The sequence below is a fragment of the Molothrus aeneus genome, chromosome 7, assembly GCF_037042795.1.
Source record: "Molothrus aeneus isolate 106 chromosome 7, BPBGC_Maene_1.0, whole genome shotgun sequence".
Taxonomy (NCBI): domain Eukaryota; kingdom Metazoa; phylum Chordata; class Aves; order Passeriformes; family Icteridae; genus Molothrus; species Molothrus aeneus.
Window position 1 is genome coordinate 22,917,421 of NC_089652.1, and position 13,549 is coordinate 22,930,969.

At 59.8% G+C, this 13,549-nt stretch overlaps 1 protein-coding gene across 2 annotated transcripts in view; it reads right to left on the bottom strand.

Moving 5' to 3' along the window:
* ASIC4 (acid sensing ion channel subunit family member 4) overlaps positions 1-13,442 on the bottom strand; it is a 28,889-nt gene extending 15,447 nt beyond the window's left edge. For both annotated transcript variants that reach the window (XM_066553620.1, XM_066553619.1), the window contains exon 1: positions 12,219-13,442. In XM_066553620.1, coding sequence (XP_066409717.1) covers positions 12,219-12,794 — 576 coding nt within the window. In that variant the 5' untranslated portion in view covers positions 12,795-13,442. The remainder of the gene's footprint in view (positions 1-12,218) is intronic.
* Between the last annotated feature and the right edge of the window lie 107 nt (positions 13,443-13,549).

Sequence of the window (13,549 nt, forward strand, 5' to 3'; positions counted from 1 at the left end):
TTCCTCCTGCCCCTGTTTGGATCCAGTGCCTCATTCCTAGGACTGTATGCTGCTCCCAGCATTCCATACATCACATGCTGGGAACAGGTATATCTGTGCACACTTTCCATAATGTCTGAGGTTTCCATTGCATGGCCAGCTTAAGAAAAATACAATTCTCATTGTGTATGCAGGCAGCACAAACAGAGGGGTCAAAATGCACCCTGCTCACTCATGCCCCAGGAACAGCTGGTCCTTCCTCCTAATCACTGCCTGGGCTGTGGGCCTGGGAATGGGAGCTGAGCACCTGAGACAGGCAGGACTAAAGATTTGGGGACTAGGAGCTGTGGGGAATATGAGTGAAGATGAGGGTTGTGGGGCTGCAAGCTGGGAGGAGACTGTCTGAGAGCATTTTGCAACTTCTGGTTTTTGCAGGGCTCATGGCATTGGCCCGGCTGCTGCCAGGTCAAAGCTACCTGCAGGTGACAGGAGCCCTGATCAGGGACCTTACTCCAGACCCCTGCTCCTGTGCTGGAGGATGACACATGACCTGCAACACAGGTAAGCTCAGAACAGCACCCTGCTGGGAACCAGTCCATGGGGAAAAGGCGTTGGAAGCCCCCCATGGGCCCCAGACTGTGCCCGTGCCAGGCTCAACCCCGGTGAGCAGCTGCCTCAGAAGCCGCTGAGCTGCTGCACAGCATGGAGCTGGTAGGATCACACACTGAGATTCCCATCGACAAACCTCACTATTGAAACATCTCCTCTTTGCCAATATTTGCCAAGCATGGGAGATAAAGTGGCTACAAGTCATTAATGCCGGAATTTCAGTCCACTAAGGCTGGCAGTGGAGGGGCAGCCGGGCAGTCAGGCAGCTCCCAGGGGTGGGGGGTCCTGCCAGCTCAGCCCACCAAGCCCCCTGCAGCAGTGCAAGGAGAGCCAGGATCCCTCCATGCTGGTGCACACCTCCTCTGGAGCCTGGGATGGATGCTGCTGCCAAGGGCACCACTGCCTCTGCCACCCTGCCCTGGGCATCAGCACAGCCCCCCCTCCTGCCAGAACCCCCACCTCTGCACCATGACAGCCATCTCTACCACGTCAGCATCTCCCTGAAATTCTCAATGCAGCACCAATCCTCTGGCTCCAGCGCTGGGCATCCACTCCATGTCATCCCAGTGACCCCAGTATCACTGCCCTGCCCTGCCTGCACCACACATCCCTTTCTCCCCCTTGCTCCAGGCTGCCTGTGCAGTCTCTGCAGTAGTCCATAAGAGGATGAGACAGGACACAATGCTGAGATACAGCTCCTGGAGGAGAAGCCCAGAGCATTATCAGCACAGGGAGTTAATTAAGGTCATGTCAGGCGATAAGGAAACAGGATGTCAGAGCAGCAGCAGCAGCACAGGGGGGTCAGAGCCTGAAAAACTCCCTCTGAAAAGCAGCTCCACTGAGATGTGATCAGCCAGGTGCTCGGGGACAGAGCAGCTGTCATGGCCACACAGGCAGGGCTCCATGTATGGCACTGTACATGCTGTACCATGCCCAGTACAGGAGAGAATGGGATGGGGTAAAATGGGATGGGGATGAGGATGGGTGGAGTGGGGTGGGGATGGGGATGGGGTGGAATGGGATGGGAATGGGGATGGGCAGGAGGCCTGGTAATACACCATTTCCTGGGCCAGGAGAGCCTTCTGAACAGTCCTGTTTACTTCCTCCTGTCTTTATGAAGAAGCAATGCATCTTGGTGTGACCAGTGTCATGCCAACAGGGCAGGAATTAGCGTGAACCCCTGCCCATAATTAGCACATGTAATTGCAGACACTCTCTAATTAGCAGGATCTCAGAGCTGGGTATGGCAGACTGCTTGACAGTGCTTGCATTGCTCCTGCTTCAGACTGTTCGCCCTCTTGCTCAGTGATGACTTCACCCCCGAGCCAGGCAGTGCCATGGGGCTGGGAGAGCCAGCCTGACCTGGCATGGCACACCACAGTCACAGCAGGGTGGTGGGAGCAGGCTGTGGACAGGGGGACAGCACAGGGGACATGCCGCCAGTGCAAATCCATCTTTCCTGCACAAATTGCAGCACGACCTGTTGCCCTGCCTTGCTGGGCAAGTGCTGAGCTGATGGGACATAATTAATACTTGCATCAATCTCAGCTGGATTTGCATAGTGCCCTCAGTCCCAGGCTGCTCAGGGAGGCAGGCTGCTCCCAGCCTTTCCCAGGGGCAACAGCACCAGATGCTGGGCTGGCCCTGCCTCCTCTGCAGGAGTCACAGCCCCAGCATGGCCCCTGACTTGCCCCCACATGCACCCTAGCCCTCCTTGCACTGCAGGCCCCTTCCCTGCCCTGCTCCAGCCACTGGAGCATTGAAGACAGATGGAGATGCTTCTCTCTGCTGTGGTCTCTCCCTCACTCCTTGTGCTATGAAGAAATTGTGCAGACAGCAGCTTGGGAGTGAAGGACGCTGCAAGTTTTGGAGGGCAAAGGGATAAGGCTGAGCTGCAAACACCCCCAGGCAGCTGGGAGGGGCATGGCAGTGCCCACCTCTGTATGCCCAGATGGAGTTTAAGGTCCTTGAGAGAAAGGCAGCATCCACAGACAGTGCCTCTTTCTTGGAACACTCAGTTCCCTCCTGCCCCAGTGCTGCTCCCATGACCCAGGTGAATCCCCCCATCTCATCAGTAAAGAGGTCTGGGAGGAGGAAGATCCAGGGGAGAAAAGACCCTGGGGTGGTGGCAGGAACACCAGGATGCAGGCAGGGACCACAGCCCTCAACTTGCTGCCCTGTGGGGGGGTAGAGGGACGGGGCAGTACAGGGATGTGCAGGGTGTCACTGACCCCAGAGATGACAGGCTGGTGACATATCCTCGTGCAGCTGAGCACAGTGCCTCTGCATGGCTGCTGACACCACTGACAGCTGCTCCCAGCCCCGTGACACCACAGGGACCGCCACACTCCAGGCACAGCCGGACTATCGACGGATACAGAGCGAGACATGGGCACATCTCCAGCCCCTGGCCCTGCTCACAAGCTCTCTGCAGCCCCTGCCACCGATGTGTTCCACCCCTGCCTGGCCAGAGGACCCACAGCATCTGCAGCACCTGCATCACCTACAGTACCTGCTATCCAGCCCACCCTGCACATGGGGGACGTGGCCACTGATTGTGACTGTGACCAGAGTGGGGTCACACTGATTGCAGCTGCCCAGATGAGTGCATCCAGCTCAATCAGAGCTGCACAGCCCTCCTGCATGCCGGGCACCGGGAATTAAACTGCTAATGAGCTGCTGGCTGGAGGGCCGGCAGTTAGTCATTAATCAGAGGCTCTACTCTGACAAGGCTGTGCCTCCTCTCCCTTCCTGCCCTGCACATCCAAGAGCAAGTGGCCAGCAGTGACCAGGGTGTCCTCAGACCCTGCTCCCTGCCTGACTCGGCTCCAACACAAAGAGGGGTCCCCAACCCCTGTGCCACTGGGACACAGTGCCTACAGGTCCTTCCAGCCACTGGCTTTCCTGTCCCCCAGCTCCTCCTCCACTCACCTCCCCCAAGCTGCCATCAGGTGAGAACCTTTTGTTCTGCTGGAAGAAAACCTGTTGAGCCCAGCTGAGCTCAGCTGATGCTCATCATGTGCAGAGTGTGCTCAAGCTTCTGTCTGAGAGCCCAGAGATGAGCCAAGTGATCTGGAGAGCATCTGCAGAGGGGCTTCACCAGGGTGGCAGGGGAGGATCAGCCATGCAGCCAGTGATATCTCCTGGGGACAGAGCAGGCACATGCAGCAGCCCTGAGTCCCAGTGCACCAGGGTGGAGGTCCAGTCCCCTGACCCAATCCAGCAGTGCCATTTTCCACCCTCACCTTCTGCCTTCTGCTGGCACAATGGTGGCATGGTGGGTGATGGGGCTGGCAGAGCCCTGCCTGTGCCTGGCACAGCACAGAGGGCATGGTGGGGGAAGGCTTTGCAATGTGAGCAGGGGACAGCCATTCACAGAACAGTGCAGGGAGCTGCAGGGAAGCTACTTGACCTTGAGCCTGCCTGCTCCCTGCTCGAACCCTTCATGGTCATGGCAGAGTCAGGACAGGGCAGGACATGGCAGAGGTGTCAGCACCCTCCTGTCCTCTCACCCTCCCTTGGCAGTGCCTGGAAGAAAAGGCCAGGAACTGGCAAGGAGCAGGTTAGAGATGCATGTTTTCCTCTATTGCACAATTAATCATGAGAAGTTTTTCCTCCTTTCGTGCATGAAACAGAATTTGGCAGGGCGCTCTGACCACAGGGACTGGCTGCATGCTCTCCAGTAAAACCCCAGCCACATCTGGCTAAGAAATAACCTCAGAGCATCCCTGTGTGTGCAGGTGGAGAGAGACAATGCTAGGCCAGGCAGAAAAATCCAGTGGGGTTTGGTTTGCAGCCCCTCATGTAGTAAGCACCTTCAGCTCCTGGTGTTTGTTCCCCCCTCCTCATCCCCCAGCACACACATGGCCATGTTGAGTTGTTGGTGCCTTCATCCCTGCCTGTAGGCCCTGTTATTCCAGTCGTGGACATAAAAATGCCCAGGCAGGGACATCCACCCTGTGGCAGCATCCCGTGTCTGAGCTCTCATCCCACCCTGTCTGCCTCCCCCTGCCCACTCCATCCACTAGCCTGACTGGAGCCTCAGCCCATCCTTTCCCAGAGGGAAAGCGAGCTGAAGCCTCCCCAACAGCATTCCAGTTATTTGTTATTGGAAAAAGGGGGAAATACGTTTTTCTACAATTATTGTTTTTTCCACCTGACTGGCTGCAAACTTGTTAATTTTTTTCTTTAATGTGTGAACAGTGTCGACGGCAGCTGCATGTCAAATGACTCTACGCCCTATCTGCGGGTCCCTGGCTGGCTTTCAGCACTCGCACCGCAAACATTGCCTTCTATAAATAAAGGCCTATATCTCATCAATGGCAGAACAGCAGAGCTTTATATAGTCGTCTTACATAAAACCGTCTCTCTTTATGGGCTTCAAACCATTTGCGTCACTTAGTGCAGCTCCGTAAACCTCCTTCCCCAGACACTCCCTCATGGAGGGAGACCCGGCATGGCTGCCCCATGCCCCAGGGAGGAGCTGGGATCCCCTCTCTGCCTGGGGCTGTCCCCCGGTGCCTTTGCAGGGCCAGGTGGCAGCTGGGTCCTTGTTCCCCTACCCCACAGCCTTGGCATGTGCCTCCCTCCAGCCCGCCCAGCCTTGGCACCAAGTGCCAGGATGGCAGCCGGCACTGCCAGGCACTCCAGAGCTTGGGGATGGTTGGCCAAGGGCCAACATCACTCACTGCGCCCTTGTGACCTTGTCCCTGACACCCGTCCTGGGGCAGCACAGTCATGGATGCTGGGAGGTGCTGTTCTGTCCTCTGTCACTTGGGAATCAGGGACCTGAGGGCGCAGGGTGACTGGGGACACGGTGCCAGGCTGGGGGTACGGACCAGCTCACAGCAGCTCTAACTCTGACATGCAGAGAGCACAAGTCTGGCCATGGCTTTCAACCCAACTGCCCAGTGAACGTCTGTAGTGCAGGATCCTGGGGGCTGCCCCCATGGCCACAGGTCCCAGCCCCAGGCTCCTGCAGTCCCCAGGGCCCCTGGCTCCATATGGCAGAGCCTTCCCTCCGGCTCGCCCGCAGGCACCCGCCTGCCCGCAGCGATGGATCGTGGGGGGGTGGCGAGGGGGGCGGGGGTGCAGAGACTCCTACTGGGGCTGCAGCAATGCCGGCCTGCAGGAGGCAGCCCACACCCCTTCTGGGACTCCAGGAGCTGGGGGGGGCACGGGGGGGGGGGGGGTTGGGGAGGTGACAGAGCTGCAGAGACCGTGGTGACAAGCCTTCCTTTACCTCCATGACATCCCAGCTGACTACCCCAGGGGGCTGGAGCCAGAAGGAGACAGGGATCTAACAGCATCATGGCACTGGAGCCTGTGGTGCACTCTGACCCATGGCTGTCCCCAGCGCTGTCCATGGGTCCCCTGCCACAGCTGGCACTGGCATAAAGATGGGGCCACAGCAATGCCCTTCAGCAGTGGGGTCACATGTCATCCACCCATGCCGCTGGCACAGGGCACCTGCACCCCAGCCAGCCCTGCCCCATGCCCAGCCAGCCATGCAGCACCCCATGAACCCCCCTGCCCCATCTGCCACCCTGCCCCCTGTCAGCCCTACTGCCCTGTGTTCCCACTGCCCCATGGTCCCACTGTGGCCCCAGGCACCAGCCAGCACCAGCTCCTGGAGCCAATCCCCTCCGCTATCTTGTCCCCATTCCTCTCGCAGCCATCCGAGGTGCCCAGCCCCCTCTGCAGCCAGCAGTGCCCCACAGTCACCCCACGGGTGCCCTGGCCCCAGGGGGCAGCACTGTCCCCACTGTCCCCCTCCACTCAGCCTGGCACGTGGGCCCAGCCTCACGGCACGTCCCACGTCCCTGGGGAGACACACCAGGCGCGGGCATCCTGGCCGCTGGCTCCCCCCGTATCAGAGACAGGCTTATTAAGTGTGTGATATTAAATTACCCAGATAAGAGCATAAGAGCTTTTAAAGTCAATTCATTAAATATAATTATGAAGAGAGCTTTTTTATGCTCACGGTGATCCGATCTCAATCAGGGAGACGGTGGGAAAGCCGTCGGCTCCTCCAGCATCTCTGCTCCCCCGCTGCGTCGCCTCCGCACCCCCCTGCTCCCCCGCCTCGCCCCCCTCCTGCAGGGAGCTGGCACCCACCACCATGGCCCTTGATACCTACCCCACTGCCCTGGCACCCTCTCTGCAGTGCTGCTGCTGGTGTCAGTGCCACCCCACTTGGATGGAGGTGGCATGGGGGTCCACTTAGCAAAGGAAGGGGAAGGGGAGGCAATGGGTGTGAGATGGCGGGGGCAGTGGCAGTGGGGTAGAGGGCAGCAGGGTGTGGAGATGCTCAAGCACAAGAGGCAGGGGGCTGGGAGCTCCGTATAGGTTCTTCCCAGCCATGGATCCCCTTGTCCCCATGATCCAGCCCCCTTGCTGTCCCCTGCAGACCAGCCTCCTCAGACACCTAATGATGCATCACTCCCCAGGCAGGAGGGGTGCATGCTTGCCTCCCATCCCACATTCATTAATGGCACTTTGTGACCAATTAGTATCTTTCAACTAGGTGGCACCTGCCCTGACCCATGGCCAGATCCCTCATGTGCATGCCAGGCCTTTGCACCAGGCACCCCTCTTGCTCCATGCACCCCCAGCCATAGCCCATGGTGCAGCTGCACTTGGGGCTGTTCCCAGATTTATTGGGGGAATCCATGAGGAAGCAGTGGTCTCAAAGATACCTCATGACCCCCACACCAATAACGTCTTCCCAGCCATCTGAAAGAGAGTCAGATTGCCAAAACGCCTGCTTGTCCCCTTGTCACCCCACCCCACTGTCATGAGGGACTTTGCAGCGACACCCCTAGGTGCAGCCAACCCCTTGTTCTCCTACAACAGTGTCCCAAAATCCCATTATCCCCAAATCCACACACTTGCACCTGGGACAAGGAGCAGCAGCATGGCTGGCAGGGAGCAAAGTGGGCTCCGCACTGGGGTCCCTGCAGAAGGCTTCGGTGGGGGCTGGTGGGAGCAGCTACCCGCTGCTGGGAGCTGCTGGACTGACATTTATTTTTAGACGTGAATTGTATAAATTAGCATTTCTCAGCGGATTAAGCAGCAGGAATTGTGTAAAATTAAATGGCAACGAATTGCATTAAAGTCCCCCGTTTTCTGGCACAAACAGCGCCTCGAGCCGTGCCCAGGCGGCTCATGTGTAACAGCGCCAGAGATGGCGCTGCGCTGCTCCGGACAGAGCACGGCCAACCTGCGACGCGTCTGCACTGCCCGGGACACAGGGCTGGAAAGGCACAAGCACAGTGGCCAGACTGCGAGGATGGAGGGCTCCAGACGGGCTGTGAGCCCCTGAGTAGCTGGCTCAGGCGCTGGGCTGGGACTGCAGGACTGGATGCAGTGAGTGGAATGCTGTAACCCAGATGGGCACAGATGGGCTCAGTTGAGCAGCTCGCGGGCATGGGATCAGTGAGGGATGCTTCAGCCTCTCCTGGGCAATGACACCACCAGCCCCAACCCAGCCAGTCCCTGCCAGGCATGGCAGGACACCCATCACAGTCACGGCCATGTCACTCTCCAAAGGAGGTGATGCTGTGCTGGGACCCCAAGAGCCACTCTGTGCCCCAGCCAGGGCAGGTTCTGCAGTACCTGGAGCCCACTGAGCAGCTGAGGGAGGCCCAGCCCTGCACAGGAGTACAGGGAAAATGGAGTGGTTGAATGCCAGGGGCTGAGCAGGCACCAGGCAGGGCAGGGCAGGGCAGGTGAAAAACAATCAGTCCATCTCTTTTACCCAGTAAAAATAGGTTGAAAATGTGACATTTATTAAGTACGATTCTGGTGGAAAGGTCAGAGAGTTCCCATGTCAGGAACAGTGGGAGAGCCTTGCTAGGAGGAGGCGACAGTCTGCTGCCCCCGCCCACCCCCTGAACCAGGATCTCCTGTGTGCATGTGGAATGCAGCTGAGGATGTTGCCCATCTCAGCACAGGGCTTCCCCCTCTGGGGTCGGCATGGGGTGCTGGGGAGATCCCTCTCACAGCCCAAATCCCGGGCAGGTAGGAGGCCTAGCATGGAGAGCCGGGGCCGCTGCCAGCTCCGAGAGGCACTGCCAGCTCTCAGCAACCTCCCTGCTCCCCCCCAGCTTCCAGCCCCGGCACAACTGGCTTCGGCAGCCACACATCACAAACAAAAGGCTTTTGACAACGAATGAGGTTTTGAGAAAGGCACTGGGCTCCTTCCCGGCCGCGAGAGCGGAGGCTCCTGCTGCAGCCACTGCCGGCGAACAGGCGGGATGCTGCTGCCAGCTGAGGGGGGCCCCTCCATGCGCTTCTTCCCACAGCCCCAAACTCCTGCACACCCCATCTGGCTGTACCCCCATCTCCAGAGCACTGTCGGGAAGGCTCCCCCTTGCCTCAGTGCCACCTGACATGGCCAGAACTGGTCTCGGGTTATGGCTGTACCGGGGTGCCAGGCAGGGAGCTTAGGGGATGAAAGCCACCCGCGGCAGCTCAGCCCCAGCCCCGCGGGGACACTTCCCAGCCTCCTGCTGAGTGGCATGTATAGAGCACCACGGATTTCCTGCACCAGCACCCTCAGCTCTGCAGCTGCACTGCCCAGCCAGGAGTGCTCCCCACCAAAGCACCCATCGGACAGCGTGTTAGCGGGCACTGGGCAGTGCCCCGAGCACTGCAGGGCCTGGGGGGCTGTGCAGCATGGTGGGCACAGCTCAGTGGGTCAGAAGAGGCTCTGCCAAGGCTCCAGCACGGCCCTCTAGCAGTCAGCACGGGGGCACATTTGTCAGCAGGGCTGCAGGGAGCCTCGCTGCGGCTCAGGGTTGTCCCCGCCGCTGGGGAGATTTACGGCCCAGCCGGGCTTTATTACATGGAAGATGCTTACGCTGGGGATTTTTTTTTTTCCCGATAGTTTCTTAATTTGCTGTCCCATAAAGAATGTGGATTTGTGACGTTGAATAGGGGAAGATCATTTAGCACTCACGGCTCTTACTTAAAGGATCCGCACAAGTTATTTATTGCGTGAGCACGGGCTGCAAGCAGCAGTGCAAGGGGACATGCTCCAGCCCTGGCACTGCTCCTGCTCCTGGACAGGCAGTCGGCGGCAGCCCCACAGCTTGGCCACTCTCATGCTGAAAAACTTTCAGCCTCTGGACAAAGTCCACCTCGTGCCCAGAGGGAAGGAAAGACTCCAGCACGCCTGCAAGCATGGCTGCAGGGAAAGCTCCTTCCCTTCTCCAGTGTCACTGGGGGACAGTCTCTGCTACAGAGGCTGCTCACTGTGGGCTCAGTGCCCTGGGACCCCAAGCCATTTGCCCTACTGGGATGTGCTGCAGTCTGGGAGCCCCCCATCACTGCTAGGACATGCTGTGACTCACACACTCGCCCACAGCAGAGCAGGCACAAAAGCTTGCTGAACATGAAGGCTCACATGGGGACCCAGAAATGGGACCAAAAGCTTGGAGCTCCCCACCACATGAGCAGCCTTCACTGGGGCCACAGCTACGAGGCACAGGAGTACCCAAGCCCACACAGCACAGCTGGGACTCAACCCGCCTGCCAAGAAGCCTGTGTTGTGTTTCAGTCATTCCCAGGAGGCACAAGGGACCGATTTGGCTTAGGGAATGGGAGTAGAAGGTTCCAGCTGCAAATGGTGTGATGCCTTGACAGGTCCCACTGCTGCATGGAAGGGCTCTGGGACATGTTATGTGGCAGAGAGTTGTATCACATCTTCACCATCCCTCCCCACACTCATCTCTGCAGCCTCTCCTGCCCCAGGTTCACCCCTTTGCTGCAGGCAAGTAAGAGGCGATAGGTACGCCCCCTTCTGCTGACAGCCCCTGATACCTCAAAGGCCAGAAATGTTGAGCTGTGGACAGGGTGGGTGGAGGGTTTAGGAGCCCTATACTCCCCTTCTTTGGGCATAAACCCATGGGTCGGCTGGCACTAGCCATTCTTACACCTGAAACGTGCTCCAGTGCAGAGTGCCAGCACACCAGAGCCTGGCTGCCTGGGCATCCCCAGGGCATTCTCATAAGCAGATGAGGTAGGCAGGCCAGCTGGTCCTGCACAGCCACATGCTGAGAAACTGGGTCCCAGTGACTGTCCTGGTGGTCACCCTTCACTGCCACACAGCACAAGCACATGTCACACACTCTGTCCACGCTGTGGGAAGCCTGTACCGCTCCATCCACCTGAGCTCTGCCCTGCCAACATCACAGTGCAGCTCAGCACACACCAAATCCCATTGCTACGCTGTGCCTCTGCCCAGCACAAGGCTGGGCTCGCTGCCTCCCCCGCAAACCAAGGCTGTGCAGGATCCTCCAGGAGGATCCCAGGGCTGGAGTCAGCATGGCCAAGCCACGTGCAGGACGGTCCAGCACCAGAGCTTCCTGCTCCAAACCCTGCTGAACCACACTGCTCCCTGGCAAACTCCAGCAGCTGGCGTAGAGCAGGCACAGAGCCCAGCAAATCCCCAGGAGGAGGAGTGGGGCTGCCCGCTTGCTGTCCCCGGCTCCTTCTTCCCACTCCACTGCAGTGTCCCCTGCCACCACCAACCCCCCGCACAGGGAGCCCCCCCCTGCAAAGTCTCTTTCCCAGGGACAGCATCACTCTGCACATTGAGCAGGCTTTGTACCGATGGGCACGAAGTGAAACGGAACATGCTGCATCAGCCATTTTCAGCCCCACGGAGCCTCCTCTCTTCCCCAGTATCCTGCACAGCCCATGGCATCACACCCCACTCCCCGGCACGAGCGGGGTTCGGCTGGCAGCGCCGCTCCTGAGAAGGCGGGAGCCAGCTGAGCAGTAGCCCCTGGCAGCCGTAGGAGAGAGGCGGCTCATTTCCAGAGTCATTAAGGTCTGAAAAGGGTCCCATCAGGTATTCCGCCCGTTCAGCACATTTATTTTCCCAAACCACAGCAGGGATTTATGATTCCAGGCTCAATATTGGTGAGAGCTGCACACTGGCGGCGGTCGGCCAGGGGCTCTGTGCCTGGGCAGACTGGGCGCTGCTTGGAAGAGGCCGTGCTGCCAGTCCCGGGCAGTGAGTGGCAGCCCCGGGCAGCCCCCGCTCGCCCGGCTGTAGCCGTGCCTCCAGAGCGGAGCGGCTCGGCATTTGTGCTCGGCATGTGCACACGTGCGTGTGCAATGCCTGCAGTCCCCACATTTACACACATCCCAGTGCTAATCCCACAAATGCAGGAGGGTTCCCCTGCGTACAAAGGATCTCTGCCTGCCCCCCTGTTCCAGCCCCTCTCGCTGAGTGAAGCATCCCGTGTCAGGGCACTTCGATCCGGGGGAAGAGCAGGCTGGAGCAGGACTCTGTGCCACAGCTTTCCCCCTGGCCGCCGCACACCCACCCTGGGGATCGCTGGACCCTGCTGCTCACCCACCGCGGCTCCTGCCCGTGAGCCCCTCAGTCACAGACCTGCGACAGCCCAGTCCTGTGGCGCAGAGCCCTGCTGAGAGCTCCCACGGAGGATCCTCTCCCTCTCTCCCTGTGAAACTTGGAGGGAAACTCAAACAGAGAGAGCTGCAAACTTCAGCAGCCGGAGTGAGCCAGGGAGCCCTGCTCCGGTGCGACGCGATCGGGTGGGTGCCCCCCGTGCCGGTAGGGGCCCCTAGGGAAGCTGAGCCAGGTGTGCACTCACCACAGTGAAATCGCGGGATGAGCAGTTCTCGCCGCTGAAGTTGCAGCTCTTGAGCATGTCGTCGAGTTGGTGGCCGGTGCGGTTGACAATGTCAGCCATGTCGGGGTCAGGGTAGAGCAAGTCCGTGGCCTTGTGACCATCGCGGTCCTTGGGGGGCAGCCCGGTCATGTTGGCCAAGTGAAAGATGTCGGCGTCGGTGAGTGCCGAGTGGCGGTAGCGGTTGATGTTGCAGATGGTGATGGCCGGGAACACCATCTCACGGATGGCCTCCTCGTCCAGGGCCATGACGTGGGGGTGCTCCAGGTAGAGCAGCGCCGACTTGGCCGCCTGGTAGAGGAAGAAGGCGAGGGAGGCCAGGAAGGCAAATGCCCAGAGGGTCTGGCGCACGCCCAGCCGTCCCGACCGGCAGATGTGTCCCAAGCCGTGCAGCGTGCTGGTGCTGGCAAAGGTGGCCAGATCCCGGGAGCGGGGCCGGGCAGGCTCCTCGATCAGGCTCTCCTTGTCCCCTTCTTCTTTCTCCTTCTGCTTCTCATCCTCTTCAGCAAATTTGATTTTACACACGATCTCAATCGGCATCTGCCCCGTGCAGCTGGTGTGCCCAGCCAGCGAGCTGCCCCCTGGCACAGGCACCGGCCGAGAGCCCGGCCAGGCGCTGGGAGGGGGTTCGGGTCCCCCCCAAGCCCCAGCACGGCACCGGGAGGGCCGAGCCGTCTCGGGAGGGAAGCGCAGCCCCTCTCAGCAGCTCCGAGCCGCCGCTTCCCTCTTGTCTCACTAGTCGATCGTCTCCTTGTGCCTTCGCTTATCAGCACAAATACAGCTGTCAAAAACCCCTCTCTCTCCTCTCCCTCGCTCTGTCTCTCTGCCTCTCTCCTTCGCTCCTCTCTGGTTAAGACCCCAGCAGATACAGGCAGCATTTAGGCATCATGTGCTAATAAAATCCAGGGAATACTTAATAATTCAAGACATGTCAACATTATTTCATCGTCAAATAAAGAGCAAGCGTCAGAGAAAAGAGGCAGTGTGAAGGGCCCGGCGCCTCCGGGGCAGGGAGCCACGCTGCGCCCTCTCCCCAGCTCCGGCCCCGAAGTGCTGCCGGAGCCACTTGTTTGAATGGCTCGGGAGCCGCCGGAGCCGAGCCGTGCCGAGCGGAACCGAGCCGTGCCGCGCCGTGCGATGCCGAGTCGTTCGTGCCGCGCCGCGCCGTGCGATGCCGAGCCGTGCCGAGCCGAGCCGTGGCGGGCGGGGCACGAAGCCTGTCCCCCGCCGTCGCCGCTGCCGCCGCGCTCTCCGCCTGGCCCCGCCGTGCCCCGCCGGCCCGTGCGCCCCGGGGC